Raw genomic sequence first — 18,522 nt, 5'->3', positions numbered from 1 at the left:
GTTATGTAATAGAAAAAAAAACAATACTGCGTACCGACACATACCTATTATATAAATTTTGCGATGCATCTACTTTCGTAGTATTTTAAATTACTACAATCGTAATATTTTATATCGTAAACTGTTGTTTACAATTCTATGGCAATAGAATAACATTGTACGTATTATTTTCTTGTGCTATTTTGCAATTTACACAACATTTGCTGTATCGACTAGATGTAGTACTATTCTAAGAAGCAAATACTACTTACTCATTGAAATCATCAATTTAGTAATGCTATGCGATTTGCAACACAGGAAATATCGATTCATAATACAGAAGGACCACATATGTAACTTGGCTCTTTCTATTGCATTTCGTAAAGCTCTAAAACTTGTCTTTATCGAATCAATACAGTCTAAACAGCAAAAACATTTATGTTTCTTTTTGTTCTAGAACGTTCAGTGGCGGCAGTAGCAAAGAAAGTGTTGGTAATGCGTCGTCGTCCCACGAAGATGATGGTGGGGACACCATGAACCGGGAGAACGTCACCAACAAGATCGCGGCTGGTATGGACCGTTGGCAAAATACGATCGAAGATATGATCAATTTACGTTCTTCTAATAATCACGCTTTTAAAGACAACTATTGGGTGAGTGGCTGTTGTTTGTTGTATGTTAAGTAAAAGATTGTATCGTTGTGTTTGCAGTGAGATGTTCATTCTTTAGATTAGATAAAATGGAAGATAACGAAATTCGTTAATGTTTTAATTTTAAATGTAAATAAATACTTACGTATTATCACTTATATTATATCTAAGTAAGGGAATTGCAACATAACAAAGCGATATAACAACCATATATTTCTTATAGAGAAACATAATAATCGAGTGTAGTGAGTGCAGTAATAGCAAGCATCACGTAAGAATCCAAAGAAAGCACAATCACTGTTAGACAAATATTACGTTTCAACATTTACATCATTTTATGATACATTGTCGACGTAATGTGAAAAACAATTATAATGATTGTTGTCGAGATTCCACGAAACGGTTCGCTAGAAAGACAGTGAAAGTGTTTCGTAAATGGGCCAGTGGATTAAGTCAATCGAAAATATAATAAGTGAAAGGTATTCCCTATGGCATTAGATCATTTTTGTATTGAACGCACTCGCGCTGATAATGTCACATGGTCTTGTCATACATACTTCAGCCTGTGCTTCAGCTATATGTAGCCGTTATTATTATTTATAAGTCGCTATATTCTTATTGGAATTGCATACTTCGTCATATCGTAGTAGGTAATTACATTGAATAAAAACTAAATAACATAACCGATATAGAATTGTTAATTATAGCTTCATTAAATAGGTAGGTAGGTAGGTACCTATATTTTATTGTAATCATGAAGACAAAGCTGTGAAACTTCGTTATCAATGACTGGAATCAGGTTTTCTCAATCGCAATCTTTCTTTGTCTATATTAATAATATTGCAGTAATAAATACACATTGACCCGGTCATTGTAGACAAAGAGATTAATAAATTAAAAGTAATATGACTTTGTCTTGAAACGTTTCTCGTTTTTATGAAATCTCAATTCAATCTGGGTTAATCTAGATATAACCGTGAGATATTTTGATACATGGCTTATTGTATAGTATTTAGAACTAGACGCAACTGTGGATGTCGTGAAAATAATACGTAATATATTTAAAACTAGGTGGTATAGTTTTATATGGCATAATATGTTACATGCTCTTACACTTTATTGTGGTACATTGCTTTCAAACAAGACTTACAAAACAATTTCAGTAACTCTTTAGAAGTTATGATTTATTTTGTAACACTTATCATAAGCGATAACATAATATATTGAATCATATTTTACCAATTAGAATTAAATTATGCGTAGCTCATTAAGTTTCAGTATTGAGTAACGTTATTATAATTAGTATTACCTATGTTAGGTATAAAAATAGCTATCTGACCCAATTTACTTGGAAAAGAGCTGTCCTACTAAAATCAATCAAAATAAGTATATTTTTTAAACGACTTATCATTTTTAGTTATTATTAAGAGAAAAAAAATATTCACGTCCTTCTTCAAGATGTAATCTACCACTTTACCAATTTAGATTGTAATAGATATTTTAACTGGTTGTGCGCATAAAGGTAGGTTTTACAAACAGAAATACAGACATACTTTCATATTCATTATAATAGCATGGATAGATATGAACCGCTTAAATGTGTTATGCACCTACGCTAACAAATGTATATTAGGTATATTATTTCAAGCTATCTCAATAGAAACAGCAAAATGTACAGTATAAGTTACCGAAGTATTACTTTAAATAATGCTATTATATATAAAATATTGCTATGATGGTATCTTGTCATGAGCTCGGCCATTAACCGGTGAAAGTATATGATACAATCAAAATAATTGGAAATCAAAACGAATTCAGGAAAGTGGTAAGCATTATACGCAATTGTACGTAAATTATGAACTTACATCTTTCACCCGCGACTTTTTCCGTGTTTTATCATTTATGGGAGCTTTTAACGTCAACGTCTCCATTAAAAAGGCTCGCATGTCATGTCCTACTTTTCTATGAAAGCCTCGTCTAAATAAATCCAGGTATAAATTTATCCAAGTAGTTCGAAGATAAACAATTTTTTAGTATTTTGTGTTGTATTATAAAAGTGAACTAACTAGTTACAATTGAATATTTCGAAAATAAATAATAATATGAGTATTGAGTATCGCCAATATGAACATGAAGAATGAACGCCTTATTTATAGTCTTTTTTTTAATATACTCGCTTTGGAACAATTAATAACGAATTAATGTAGATTTTCCATTAATAATAAACATCCAATACCTACCTGAAATAGATACTTATTTTTTATAAATATAATTTATGTATAATGCGGTTGGGAAAACTCGAAATTAGTGTAGGTATTACTTTCGTTTTGCGAAAGATAATTTTGCTGAATAATATCATTAATTTTATTTCTCACGTTACATTCAGTTCAGTTCACAAAGTATACATTATTATTTAATTGAAATAGAGTCGGAAGTGTTGTATAATTATGACATTAATATTTAATAGGTCTCGTATAAAAGAAAGCGTGTTTTAAATACTAAGTAAACAGGTAACGTTTTTAATTGAAATCTAAGCTGGATAGAAAAAGTAGAAATCTCGTTCCGACTGCCTGCACTTGCTTTTCAGATCAGCTTGATTTTGCTCTATTAAATCGTGATTTACTTGTACTGTTATGAAACAATATTACAAAGACATTAATCTTTTGACGACGGCTACCCCAAAATATTAATCGGATACATACGAATGGTATTATCATCGTCACAGATCACAGATAGATCTCTATGATCATCGTATTGTAAAACGCAAAAATAAAGTTTTATAAATTATAAAAATATTCGTAAGTATTGTATATTATCTAATAAATTATCTAAATGATCCTAACAGCACCAACACGTTTGACATTTAAAATAAAATTCGAAGGCATATGTCGAAAATCATCAAAACATTTTCTACTTCGTAAGCAGGAAATCGTATCCATTGTTGCAATTGCAAATTACACGTCCAGTAGGTACTTACCGCCTTATTATATGTTATGTAAAGCTCTTGCCTCCAAATGCTTCAGGCATCGTCGATCAAAGTGACATCGTTAAAACTAAGTACATATAACTTAGTTAACCTATGATTCACAAGTCATCAATTTAAGTAGATGCATAGTCAGGTTTTTACCCGAACTACTAATTAATATAATACCTTATACTTATAAATAAATAAATAAATAAATTATATAATACCTACTATATTCTTTACTCATAATTCATTCAAAAATCAAACGAAAGTAGCAACAGAACAATGGATTATTAATTTAGCATTCGTAGAGAAAATAACCGTGATATTATCTATTTTATGAATGATTTGGCCTCATCAATAATGATCTGAATATTAATTCGTGATTTCAATTGAACTGCAGACTTTGAAGGATAATCGTTTGTTTTATTTTGCTGTTTCGGTGATAAAATTTGTATATTTACTTTCGGACAAGTTAAAACAGAAACCTTTTTCAATTATTAATGATATTGTGACCCGTTTGAGCGCACTATAATGCAGCCTATTGCACTAAAATAGTATTGTTCGTATGAACATGTTCGCTATTGTTTGATTTATCTTTCATTGTGGTAATATACCGTAACAATATCTTCTGAATGTAATTTAGTATCTGTTCTGGAATTTGTTAAAATTAAGTTAATTCATTTTGTTTGAAAACTTCCTTCCCGTAAGTAATGCAACTGCAGTCTGCACCAAAGTGACTAAGGGCCGATTTTTCAATCCTTGGTTAAAATTTATCCGTCCAATAAAGTATTACACGAACATATTAAAATGTCACCATATTGTGTAAACTGTCAAATACGGACAATTAGAATACATTTTTGAAATGGTAATTTCTGTGGGTAATTTAACACGTTATTCGACGAATAAGTTTTAACCAAGCATTGAAAAATCGGCCCTAAGTATTGTAAAACATAGATAAAATTTGTTACACGGAACCTTGTGTTGGTAGTGTTGAGAAAACGGGTCTGCAAACGTTAATTTAGATTTTAAATTGATTCTAGTAGACATTTCGGTTAATCGGTTAGCTTTAAAAGCTCTACAGAAAACTCGATTTAATTAATATACTTAAACATAGTTTTACACATTTAACTTACCTACAAATTTGTAGGGGATTTTAAGCACCAACAAATTACAAAGGCCTACAAATCCTATTGAATAAGAAACTATACGTAATTCAATAATAAATATTTTAATTAATTACACGGTATAAAGAACATTAATTGTAATCGTATTTTCAAAATCATAAATGCCTCGGCGCTTCCTCGCGAACGGAAACACGCGCCATCATCTATTCAACACGTTTTACTCGAAATCGACGCAATCAATCCAAGTAGGTACCGACATTGAACAATAGACTTTATGTGTTGAATAAATAAAACCTTATATTGTGTAAGACATCCCTGGTGTGAAGAAAGTCTACATACTTTTATACGAAATGTAGATTGACGAAGGTAATCCTCAATTATTTAGCTATAAAAATATAGGTACTTACATGTTAAAATATCTGTTTCATAAGATTCTATGATCATTTAAGGACCAAAGAATTGTAATAAAAGCGTCAAGGAAGAGGAGAAGGACGATATTTTATTATTATAATTGATATAATATAAATGTAACTTGAAACTTCCATGCTAATAAATAAGAATCATTAATAATAAATTAACAGTATTAATATAACTTACCTACATGTCCAAGCTCTCTATGATATGTGAAAAGCATGAAAGACATACACAAATATGCGAAAGTATCCGTGGCTCGGGAAAACGTAAATACGAGAGACACATTACACTAGTTCCACTTACTTTATTTGTAATCAAATACTTACATTAATTAATTGAGATTGCAACCGGTTTCATAGTGCAATTCCATCGAATAGTCAGTATCTACTAGTATATTGATTGTACCAATGTTATTGGGAAAGTGTAGGTATGTCAAAGACTAGTCGACAGAAATTTTATGATCTTACAAAGAAAACCTCTTATCATGATTGGCCTCGTTACTAGCCTTCAGCTTAATATATTATATAGGCTAGGTCTGCTTTGACAACATTGAATGATACCTAAAAGTAAAATAAATATAGTTTACTGTTAGGCCTCGTAAAAGAATCTATATTTTGATATATGGCAACTGTAGTGGGCACAATTTTAATCCATTGATATAATATACCGTTGTGGAGCGTGACCAGTGGATAAAGAATTGTACCTACTAGCGGACGTGAATAATTCATTTGGCGCCTAGTGAAATGCTATTGAATGATTTCTATATTGTACGCTTGACATTATCACCCTTTCCAGAGAAATATCTTTTTTTCTACTATGGTTTTTATTTACTATTGCTTAAATAGGTACAGAAATAGTATAATATACTTACTATGCCTTTTTACCAGATATTTATTTATATTAACGAATCCTCTGGGGTTTTTACCTACATCCAATTTCTATTATTTCTTCAAAAATACATAATGTGATTTCCTTTTTTCGTATAATAAGGCAATTATGAAATTACTTACGTTCCAATCCATCTCAAGTAATAGGTTAAAAATGTAAATAAATAAAAAGAAATCGATAAAAATCAATACAAAAGGAGATCAAGTATCATAATTATGACAGTAACTATTAGTTGCACGCGAGATTAGTGCGGTAAATGCTAATACACTTTAATTATACGCTGAGATATAAATAGAGATGTAGTTTTGTATTGATAGATATTGTCAGTGGGTTTGTAGGCTTAATTCCACGTTATTTAATTAATATCAAGTGTAGTGCTGTAAACAACGCGTCGTTCGTTTGTGCGCGAAAGTCCCGTGTGTATCTCTATGTGCCTAATAACTTGATTAAATTATTATATTATTTGGATAAATAATATGCTAATGAAGTGGAATTATTTTCAAAATGTCTTCACAATTAAGACTTAGAATTTGGAATACAAACTTTAATTGATATCGTTAGAGAATGCTTATTCGGTTCTGGATATCGTTGATTGGGGTAATTTGATGCCTACCTTTTCTTTTATTTAGATAATATGATGTGTGCCCTTTTAATGGTTTTGTAAATTAAGTAGGCACTTAGTATTTATAAATATTATCCCTTTATCCACATACGCAGATTATTCTACAATGCTAAAACGTTCTTAATAATATTTATAACAAAACCTAATACCTATATCGACACACCTAGTTTTAATACTTCTATTATTGATTGATTAGTATCGTTTAATAAATGCATAAATTCTTGTTACAGGCACAAAACGGATTTGACGAGCTACGTCGCTATGTAAAACAAGGCAGCGACTTTAGTAAGGAGCTGGCGTGTATTTTACAAGAAAGGTAAATAATAGACGCTCGTTACCTGAAAATAACATTATGTTCTAAAATACTACCTACAATATTATGTGGAATAGATAATGGGGGTATAAATTATGTTGAAGCATACACTTGTAAGTACCATATCCCAAGATAAACATTAAACATACAGTAAAGCATGCAAATATATTTAACTTCTCATTTGTTTACACTCCAAATGTAGGTAAATTACCTAATACCTACTAAGTACGAGTTGTGTTGTCATTACAAAAAAAAATCACCAATCACCATATTACCTATAAAACTATACCTAGACTTATTACGTTCACGTTTCCAAATCCTTGTTAGTCTGAAAACATAAGTATCATATTACAATAATCAAATATCTAATCACTACATAGTATAAAACAAAGTCGCTTTCCCTGTCCCTATGTCCCTATGTCCCTTTGTACGCTTAAATCTTTGAAACTACGCAACGGATTTTGATGCGGTTTTTTTTAATAGATAGAGTGATTCAAGAGGAAGGTTTATATGTATAATAACATCCATCAAATAGTGGAGAAGTACTGTTATTTTTGAGGTTTCTAATGTGATGTCGTAAAAAATTACATTTTTTCCGCTTACATTACAAACGCAGGCTGAACCCTACGAGTTTTATCAAAATAATGTACTAAGTATTATACACATGGAAAAGGTCTACAGAAAAGTCCGCGATGGTATATGTCTATCTCTTATGGATAACCCACAATAACTTTTTTTTGTCATTTACTTTTTACGACAAATAATGGCTAATTTTCGATGCGATTTTAACCAATACAGCATTAATCCTTAACCAATTAAATACCTTGAATACATTAAAAATTGCGGGACGTAGCGTTTGCGGCGGTACCGGCCGGCCGCCCGGCTATCGCTGCGGGCCGCTATGTTTTTATATACAACGTTCACAGTTTTTCTGTAGTGTATTTAGTATCAGCAATGCACCCGTGCGAAGCCGGGGCGGGTCGCTAGTTCAATTATATTACTACAAGATCGATAAGCCTTCATATCGACATCTGAATTCGCTTTCTAGAGACGTGATGATCCAACAATGACGTATTGTTTACAATTGCAAGCGAAGGCTTTGACGACTATTTTCACTTCTCGCAGTATATATATACAGGGTGTCACACTTTCGGTATACTAAGCGCGAAGGGACTTGTAGTTTTGCATACACTGATCACGTAAAAAATACTCAAATAACAAAATTACGTGAAAAATTTTTCGCCAAATTTTTCCTTAAAATCCATGTATTCTTCTCTAGCTTCGCGCAGCCGGCATATATCGCTTTGCTAATGTGAGCATTTTGTCTATAAAAACATAATCTTAAACGATAGCTCACGTGCGGGTGGCCAAGTTGGGCGGGTTGCTTTTTAGGGGTGTACACATGGAATTTTAAGAACTCCTCTATTTGAAAAAAAAATGCGTCTGGAATTTTATAAGTATTTTTTACGTACTCAGCGTATGCAAAACTACAAGTCCCTTTGCGCTTAGTATACCGAAAGTGGGACACCCTGTATAAAGGTTTCAAACGACCTTGTCCGCTTGTATGCGTTTAAATTACAAGCAATTAGTAACTAAAGAGCTAATAGCCGTTCATGTTAGAGGCAAAAAGTTACCACATTTTCATAAACAATACCTTTATAAAATTGGTATGTGATATAACTCTGTTTCTAGTTTTATATAAAACGCTAGCGGCAGTCGAACGTAAGGTTACGACAATGGCCACAAAATCATAAATAGAATGTCGCGTGCCAAAGCCAAGTGGGCCAAGACGATTCAAAAATAACGCATGCAGTGAACTCAAGCATCGCTTATTACCTTAAATAAGAATAACATAATCGTATCCATGTAACATTTATAAAAACATAATTACGTTACGCCACAACAATTGTATTGGTTATTAACTCTTCCGCAACCCTTTTTATGTTAATGCATTACGAGAGCAGAGATATAAACTATTGAAACTTTCCAGGGTTGAAGCAGAAAATTATTACTCAAAATGTTTGGCAAAACTTGGGACGAAGTTGAGCAAAGCGTGCAAAGAGAGTGTAGGCTCTTGTGCAGATGCGTGGAAACATGTCGCAATGGAAATGGAGAAACGTGCCGAAATACACAGGTATTAGCATGTTTGAATGCATCGTTTAAATTGTTGTTACGTTTGATGCACATTTTTTGAATTATCGTGACTTACAGGAATTACTCCAGCGCACTAACGGAGGAGTTGGTTAAACCTATGAAAAATGTAATCGACAATCAGTTGAAATTAAGAAAGAAGGTGTGTATTGCAGTGCTAGGATTTAATTCAAACAAAAAAGGAAAATACTTACTTAAAAATAAATTTAATTTAATTTTCAGATCGAAGGCAATGTTGATAAAACAACAAGAACGCTTTCCGATTGGAGATCAGCAGAAGTCAAATCGAAAAGGCAATCTCATGCCGCTGCAAGAGAAAACGAAAAACTCCAAGACGCTTCTCTAGAGATTAGGTTCGGCTATTTATCATGAACTTGACGAAACAGATGGTAGATTTTTTTATCAATGTCGTCATCTGTTTCAGTCAAATCTTTCAGAAGGATCCTTCAAACTAACTAACTTGCCTTGCGATTAGCTATGCGATGTATAAGCAATGCGATTGTTGCCATGGGGGCGTCGAGGCCAAATCATTATTTTGCATTTTGTTTACAGCCGTATGTCGCGAAGTTCAAGTATGGGTCATATTCCGCATTCCATCTTGAGCGCCGCTCGCGCAGAGCGTATAACAAATTCGGCAAATGAACGAGATGCTGCTAAGCTGCAAGTCAAGAAAAGAAAGACTGAAGACGCCGTCAAAAAGACTGAAGCGGAATATTATAACGTATGTGTTCATGCGGAACGAGCAAGGTAATATCCTTCACAGTAATATAAATATTAATGTTACTATTATAGCATTGGTAACATATATTTGCTATCCAGGCTGGAGTGGGAGACGAGCGTAGTGAAAGGAGCGGGTATGCTTGAATCTCTGGAAGAAGAGAGACTCGCGCAATTAAAGAGCTCAGCCGATTGTTATCTCAGGTTGACGGCCGCCGTTCCACCGCAATTAGCGGAGGTAAGTGATAAAACATCGTAATAAGTAGAAATTTAAATGGTTGGAAACTGATTGTGTAACTGTGTTTCCCAGGCAACGAATGCTTTAGTGGGACCGATAAAGAATGCCAACGCTAACTTGGATATGAGAGTGGTGCGAGGCGTGCGGTCTGCGCCGGCGGGCGCCAGCGAGCAACTTCTTCCCGACTTCTATTGCGAACACACAACATTGGCAATGAATCGAGAGCGTCGTAAACAAGTACGCATCACTGTTATGTAATTACCCTTGAAATTATCGCAATGTCAACGAAATCTTTAAGAACGCTTAGCGCGATTGTACGTCGTCCATATTTAAATGCAAAGTAAACTAAAAAGTATTTTAGGACGTGTAATTTAATGCTGATAATTGCAAGAGTCGTGTTGATGTTGTATTTGGCAATATCTTCAGTAAAATTCTTGTAGTGATTTATTTACTTATATTTGGAAACAAAATACATGTCCGTACTTTGAAAAATACCAATCATGTAGGATTCCTTAATCCTTATACCTAAAATATATTGTTAAAGATACGAAAATACAAAAAATCATTTTTGCTAGTGTAATAATTTAGGTATTAATAAAACTTATCAATTTTCAGGCTTTACTGAAAATACTGCAACTAGTTAAGCAAGATATCGAAAGAGAAAGGAAATCAAAGCAAGGATTAGAAAAATTATCAATGGCTATGAAGCAAACGCCGACGTTTGGAAATGACGACTCTCAACAAAATGTCGCAGATAAACTGTACCATGTAAGTATTATCATTATATTATCACTGTTTAAACATAACTTCAAATTCAATGAATCATACTAAAATTTCCTAGGAAGTTATGACGGTATAGGTATTGCATAATTTAGATGATGAAGCCGTGTGATTTACAAACTCAAAGAAAAAGTTTGTACATTGTTACGGATCAAATACAAAAAAGAGTTTTGCAATTCTTATACTTTTTATCTTTCAATATTTGAGTTAAGTTTCAATAGAAACGCTTCAGTGCTAATACCTACTCAATTTACTATCTATATAAGTATGCTATAACGTTACTTTCCCAAAATAATTATTAGAGTTGAAAAGTACATGCAACAATATCTTTAATTAATCTTAATTAATTAACGTAGTGGGTGGATACTCAAATCACTTTCACCAATAAATATTTTCAATTATATCATTCCAGATGCGAGCAATGCTCACATATTTAGAAGCGATCAGATACAAAATAACTTCGACTCTAAGCGAACTGGACAGCAGACAAGCGGTGCAGCACCCCCTGGCAGCGCACATTCAAGTTATAAGAGATAAACAGGGCCTGCAACAAAGTATACTTAAAGTAAGTACAAAATTATATTAGTGAAGAAAATTATAAAAGACGCCCAGCGGCACCTAGCTCGTTAGAAATGACAGCAAATTGGATATTTCCTATTGCGTGTTTAGGGTGTGGTTGACGTAAACGAGCTAAACAACACCTGGATATTTACGTAGTCTGAGAAAATTATATTTACTTTCATCGTGTTTATTCTGAAGCTCTCCATGCCATAATGCAAATCAATACTTATTCATAAAATAAGTAGGTATTTTATCTAGATCATAATGAGCCAAACAGGTTCTGATGACAATGTTTATATATTTTCAGGTCCCGCCATGGTTGCAAGCGGACTATCAGAACGAAGTCAACAAGAACTTACAACCAAATTACACTGCTCTCACCAAGAGCGTGAACGGCGGAGAAGAGAGAGAGAGGCGGGACTCTATCATGAGTCGAGCGTCTAGCAAGTTACGCATAGAGCACCTGTCGTTCAGAAGGAACACAGAGCACAAGAGTGCGCCGACCACTCCGATATGCTCTGAGCTTCCATCACCCACTGTGATACCGCCGCCCACTCCGGAAGCCCCTCCTCCGCCAGACAGCCCTCTGGACTGGAGCGAGCGAGGCGCTGGGGATGGCCTGTCCAACCAGCATGATAGCGACTTTGGTAAGGCATTGTTTTAGTCCTCCAGCAGTACTCATCCTTATGTTAAGCGTTATAAGATACATTGAATGCTGATTAGTGATAAGTGATTACTAACGCATAATTTATTACATGCTTATGGAGGCTAGTAGCTATATATGTGTAATGCCTAGACCCTCTCCATTTCTAACAAATATGGTAGTATCGGTCTATAAAATTAATAAAAAACATTATGTGTTTTTGCAGGTATTTTATACCACCATACCACCATATTATATGGCATTTTTTTTCAATATTTGAAGAACAATACAAACAACATGCTAATATTTAATGCTGTTTTCAGATGAATTCTCGTCCCAGAGCGATAGTTCAACAGATTTGAATTGTTTGGGAAAAAATGATGGAAGCGATGAAACACCTCAAAAATACATTGGAAAGTGTCGGGCTTTATACACTTATGAGGCAAGATTAAATGATGAGCTGACATTAGCCCCAGGTAAAATATTGTATTATATTAGGTAATACTTTGGTAATATACATTGTATATTAACCATTTAGTAATCTATAAGTATTTTGTTATATCAATATGCAATGCGATTTTGTATTATTAGCATATTTTAATATTACCTATGTACTATACTTAAATAAGTGTAATGTATAATTTTGTATGACATCTGACTAATTGCGATTTATTTTATGATTATTCTAATAACAAATAACATCAGATGAATATTAATTTACAGGTGATATAATAAACATATATGAAAAACAAGACGACGTCTGGTGGAGCGGGGACCTTAACGGAAGTTTCGGTATATTTCCCTCGTCGTACGTCGAAGAAATAACATCTTGTATATAAGCGGGTATCATTACTGCATTTAGCAACAAATGTTATACATTAAATCGTTATTTTTGTACATATAAGTATAATATATAAGCTCACATCGAACCCAGTTGATTGTTTACTAATTTATTTCATATATCTTTGTTGTAAGTATTGTGAATAAGAATTCGACTGCACAAAGTGATACTTCAATAAAGAAGCATTAAACTTAGATATAGTGATGTTTAGCTATTTTAGATGTTTTTATTTGTATCATATTTATTACATCTTACACGCATTATTTTTCTCAATAAAATAATCATTATATATCAATTTTATAATTTATACATGTATAATATAGTTTGAAGTATTCATCAGTTGTATAAATTATGATAAACTCGAAAGTGTCGACTTTGTGACATTGTTTTATGTTTACTTAGATGATTATTATAGTCTTTAAATAATACCAAAGTATTGTATGTAATAAAGTTATGAACGCTCGTTTAATATTATTATTTCAATATTAAGTGAGAATCGATTAAAATGAAGTAGAATATAGGTACGGAAGTACGTACATACAATCCCTATGATGCTCCTTCCTCACTGTCTACATATCTTAGATATTAGAATAATACCAAACCTACTAGAAAATAAGCTACATGGTTTTATAAAATGAAAACACATTTGAGATGACAACACATCATTTATTAAAATATTGTTTATACATTAGGGTGTTGGCAAAATCGGACTAGTCCAAGGATATCTAAGGGTAGAATACAATAATCATATTAAGTAAACCAGCAATATTATACGGACAAGCAGTGCTACGCTTATATAATATTTAATTATCTGCTTCGTTGTCCTCATAGCACTGAACCGAATCGGCATTGATTACAAGAACGGACACTGCCTGTCCATGTGAGACCAATTATAATAATATTCTTATCATTGCGTTTTTCTTGGGAAGATAGCAAAGTGGTTAAAGGCTTTGCGTTAGAGGCATCAAAATCACATTCCATCCTAGAGATGTACCTAAGTTTAAATTTTTATACGAAGAATAAGTAGCAAATAAATGATCTTTCTTTCTTTCTTTCAAATGACAGTATCGCAAAATTAATTTCATATAAGCTTAAGCGTAGAGTAAATTATAGTAAGATAAATGAAGCAAGATCGTGTAAATGGATTTTTGGCAAAAATACGTGCTATTTATTTAATTTTTAACTTTGATGCGGACGGCCGTAAAATATTCAGCTTTTATAATTTTGATCAGTGTCATTCTAAGTAGAAAAATATGTGTTATTATATACTGTTAACATTTCAAGTTGATAATAAAATAATCTACATGCGAGAAGTTATCATACGTTGCAAAAGCTTCATCATAAATTTACTTGAAATTTAATCCATCTATACCATCGTGCCCCTAATACCCATATTTATTGCGTACATAATTAACAATTTATTTGAAAATAGACACAATAAATCAATGAGCAATTTCATTATACTTAAATAATAATAAAAAGACGCATTGAAAATGCCTGCTCGCTATGCCCATTTCAAAACGTACACTTATCATTTTTTGCCCAATTTCTAAAAAACCTGACCGTGTAAACGACAGCCAATCTAAGGGCAAACACTTCTTATTTTAACATTATAATATAAAAAGAGATGGTCTCAATATCAGTGGAACAACAGCGTCTTTTTCGCAAAAGACATTGTAAAAAATGGAATAATAAACATACTTGTATCTATAACTACACATCTATTACATATTATACATACGTGGATATTATGAAAAAATTGATTAAACTGTTTTATCGTTAACTACAAGTATTCGTGCTTCTTAAAAATAATATTATATTTGCTGAAAGAATTTGAGCAACGCTTTTCCTCGAGCGAAGATTTTTTAAGAATAAATACGGATAAATTTCACGTATTCGTAAACTAGATCAGGAAATAAGGACCATGCATGATCCTTTCAATTATACAAAATAGATAGTATAATGTTTATCATTAAATTGATTTATGCAACATTATACCCCGTTTTTAATTAATTAATTAATTAATTAATACCCCGTTGTATGTGGTGGAACTCTCAGAAGATATATTATTGAATAACAAGGATGTAGGTAATTAAATTGTTGCTATCGTTAAGGACATACCTATTATTAAGTAGAAAGCTAGTAAAATTCTGTTTTTCATCCATACATTTAAGATAAACGTATACGCAAAAGAATTGCTCAAACCATTTCACTTATCACTTACAAATGGCCAAATTACTCCGACAACAATTCCATCAAACAATTATCTCCTACAACATTAACTTATGAATAATCGTTTATCGGATAAACGATTAAATTCCCACGATTATTTGGACCGGACCATGTTACTGTACATTCTAGCTCAAGCTAACCATACCTAATCGTAATTTAAAAGTACATTTAGTTACACTGCCACAGATAGAAAATATTAAATCCAAATATCAAGAACAAATTTTACTTCAAGCGTATACATACAAAATATGGATTAACAATAATCCTATATTTAAAATGTATATAAGTATCTGTGGGAGTGTAAATAAATTATTCTTTATGGTGTAAAGTGCATTAATTATTCCCGTTGTATTCTGTTATATATTTTATGATTTTAGATTATTAGAAAAGCAGGGATCTGTTTAAGTGTTTTATTGGGATTTTCTTCGCTTATGTCAGCAGAAATACCCATTCCTATCATAATAACTTTACATTCATTAACACCTACATTTTAACTTTTACATTAAATTACAATTACTTATTAAAACATAGTAAAACAGACAATGTTATCCCTGCTTATTATGTCGCATTTACTTATAAGAAAAATAAGATGTAAAAATAACATTTCTGTATTTAAAGTGACGTAAGCACTTTGAAAAATCGTTTAATCTCTTACAGGATAAAAGTCACGTTCGCGAGCAAAGCCGCAAGAAAAACTGCTTATGCGTCACACCTGTAGAATAATTATGCTATCCTATTATCCTCGTCTAGTCAACCAGGCAATATTGAATTATTTGTGCGTATTTAATATGATTTATTAAAGCAGTTGTGTGCAAAGATTGGTATTGAACAATAATAGAATTCTATTTTCTTTACGGCGCCTATTTTAATGTAATAGCAACACTTGGTTTGACCACTAGACAGGCGCGCTTCAAAACATAACCAAACATTCTAATGCTACCGCTACAGCAAAAGTTAACACTACTGGAAAAAAAAATATTTTATTGTAAGTATGGTGTTGAGTTAAACGTACAATACACACTATTAAACGGTTGAAGTTTTATAAAAACCAATAGTGGTACAGTAATATGGTCTCTGTAATAAAACCATTAAAAAACACTTTACGAAACAACGAGAATAATCTGTGCACCTTGCAATACCGTATGTACACCTTTCATCTTCACCATCACTGCAATAATAACCATTACTCAAGTCCAGAAAATAGATATTCTTTTAAACCTTATATACAAAAATATGCATTACCCTACAACATGGCATCTTTACTGCAACTACTTTGGATACCCTACGAATCCAAACAGAACTGAAGACTTACAATCTACGTATTATTTTATGAAAATCATGCCGAATTTTATTCATTTTGAATTTGATGTCCAAAGCAGTTAAGATCACATTCCGCACTATGTTATTCACTAAACTATTTAGTACCATCATGCGCGTACATAAAATAGATATTACATTACGAGTAATACACACCTACAAAGAAAAGCTACAAATTACGTAAGTGAAATACATACTACATATAATACAAAAGACACGATGAAGCAAATGAATGCTTCATCTTCATTTGAAGTGAATTTATTCACTGTGCACTGGTGAATGCCATTAAATAATAATATACATTTAATATTACTTTTCGATTATCATGCGGCCCGAGCGACCGTAATGTAGGCGTTAACTGTGTCAAGCGTGTTCAAAACATTACACAGAGGACACCAAATCCGAGTCACTACGCTTCGCTCAATGTCAGCCTACAAACATTATAATCATCTAGCAGTACATACTTAATCATAAAAACTCAACATCAAAAGCCGCGATCATACACTTTTTCCCCCGAGATTATAAAGTAAATGTATAAATTTTGAACTTTTCTATCACGAAATTTTTATTTTCATATCATTAATAATAATATTTATCTTGGCAGTGACTAAAACCTTAATGTCTATTTGAATTTATAATTTGTGTAACAAGTCTATAATAGAAACCCCATACAATAAACTGAAACATTGTACTTTAGTTATATAACTTACATGCTTTAAACTATTCTATATCTTATAATAACCATTATATTTTAAGATATCGAACAAAGTGATAAAAGAATATTCTTTTATCACTTTGTTCGTTTAACTTCATGAGAAAATATGACTTAATCATTTCAATAATGTAAATAAAAAAGGAAAAATTTAATAAATAAATAAACGATGAAAATAATGTGTGATGTGATGTAGTGATGCGGTTAAAATAAAGGATGAGGAATTAAAATAAAACAAAAAATATAAATAAATCAAGATTAAATTTGTAAAAATACAAATAATCAACTATTTAGCATACAAACGAGGAAAAAAAGTGTGCCTGAACAGATATAAGTATTGGAAACATGCATTGGAAAGAACATTTTAAAATACAAAGTTTTTTAAGTATTAATTAAAATCTCTTCAGGGACACATGTAAAAATAAATGCGAAACTAAATTCTTTTCAAACCACGAAGGGAAGGAACTTAGGTATAATATTGCATTATTCATAAAATGAAATTTAACGTAGACATATAACTAACATACCCATAAAAAATAACATAGTCGTGTGATGCATTGAAATTTACAAATGGACGAAGGAACTTAAAATTATTATGAAAATATATTATGAAAATATCTAAGAAAGTATAAGACTAGATATTGAGCGATTATATGGAAATGTAATGATAGATCAGTTAAAATTACCTCGACCTCGGCTAAACTTATCCAACTAATACCTATATACAACACATATATGAGCTGTGCTTTGTTTCAATTAATTTTCATCAAATGACACTTAAAATTAGAGTTACTATTGAAAATATTTACATGTCTATAAATACGGTCACAGTATATTCTTAGTCCAATAAATATATAATAATAATCAACGTAATTTAAGAAGCGTCTGACTTTTATAAGCGTAGTAATAAGCAAAGTAACGTATACGGATCTTATATAATTAATAAATTAACTCTGTTGTGCTTATAGCGCAATACCAACTAAAATAAACTTTGGCTAAAAGTAAAATATCACACAGCGAACAGAATGTATGTTTCATCGACTATGAGCAAAATATTCCAACCGCTCGAGGCGAATAAATCAGAAACAATATAATTATATTTACACGCATGCTATATGAAAAAATAAATATTATTATGCTTAGCATTCGAAAATAAACATTTAATGCAGATCAACCGAATAATAGTAACGTTTGCGTCGCACGGTAGTACAGCTTATGCTACGTTTACGTCCATTTTAGATTATTATCATTTCTAAAACTAATACCCTTCATAAGAGTGAACCCATCACAATCGCATTGTGCTACCCTCGCTGAAACTAATTCGCAAAAATATATAGGTACCTAAAATAATAAACTGGCAAGATTTGTAAAC

The 18,522-nt window shown here is 31.9% G+C and overlaps 1 protein-coding gene across 1 annotated transcript in view; it reads left to right on the top strand.

The window, feature by feature from the left end:
• Nost (Nostrin) overlaps positions 1–13,352 on the top strand; it is a 36,081-nt gene extending 22,729 nt beyond the window's left edge. Inside the window, exons 2-14 of the mRNA XM_089697630.1 lie at positions 437–632; positions 6,876–6,961; positions 8,949–9,092; positions 9,170–9,251; positions 9,332–9,462; positions 9,662–9,856; positions 9,929–10,064; positions 10,137–10,301; positions 10,680–10,832; positions 11,257–11,409; positions 11,713–12,052; positions 12,372–12,524; positions 12,772–13,352. Of these exons, the coding sequence (XP_089553756.1) occupies positions 513–632; positions 6,876–6,961; positions 8,949–9,092; positions 9,170–9,251; positions 9,332–9,462; positions 9,662–9,856; positions 9,929–10,064; positions 10,137–10,301; positions 10,680–10,832; positions 11,257–11,409; positions 11,713–12,052; positions 12,372–12,524; positions 12,772–12,887 (1,974 nt within the window). The 5' untranslated portion in view covers positions 437–512 and the 3' untranslated portion in view covers positions 12,888–13,352. The remainder of the gene's footprint in view (positions 1–436; positions 633–6,875; positions 6,962–8,948; positions 9,093–9,169; positions 9,252–9,331; positions 9,463–9,661; positions 9,857–9,928; positions 10,065–10,136; positions 10,302–10,679; positions 10,833–11,256; positions 11,410–11,712; positions 12,053–12,371; positions 12,525–12,771) is intronic.
• The last annotated feature ends 5,170 nt before the right edge of the window (positions 13,353–18,522 follow it).

This window comes from Colias philodice, chromosome 1 (genome assembly GCF_061535455.1).
Source record: "Colias philodice isolate Cphi_HAF_F1 chromosome 1, ilColPhil1 Martin Lab GWU primary, whole genome shotgun sequence".
NCBI lineage: Eukaryota > Metazoa > Arthropoda > Insecta > Lepidoptera > Pieridae > Colias > Colias philodice.
The sequence above is the reverse complement of the archived record's forward strand: the minus strand, read 5'-3'. Positions and strand labels throughout refer to the sequence as shown.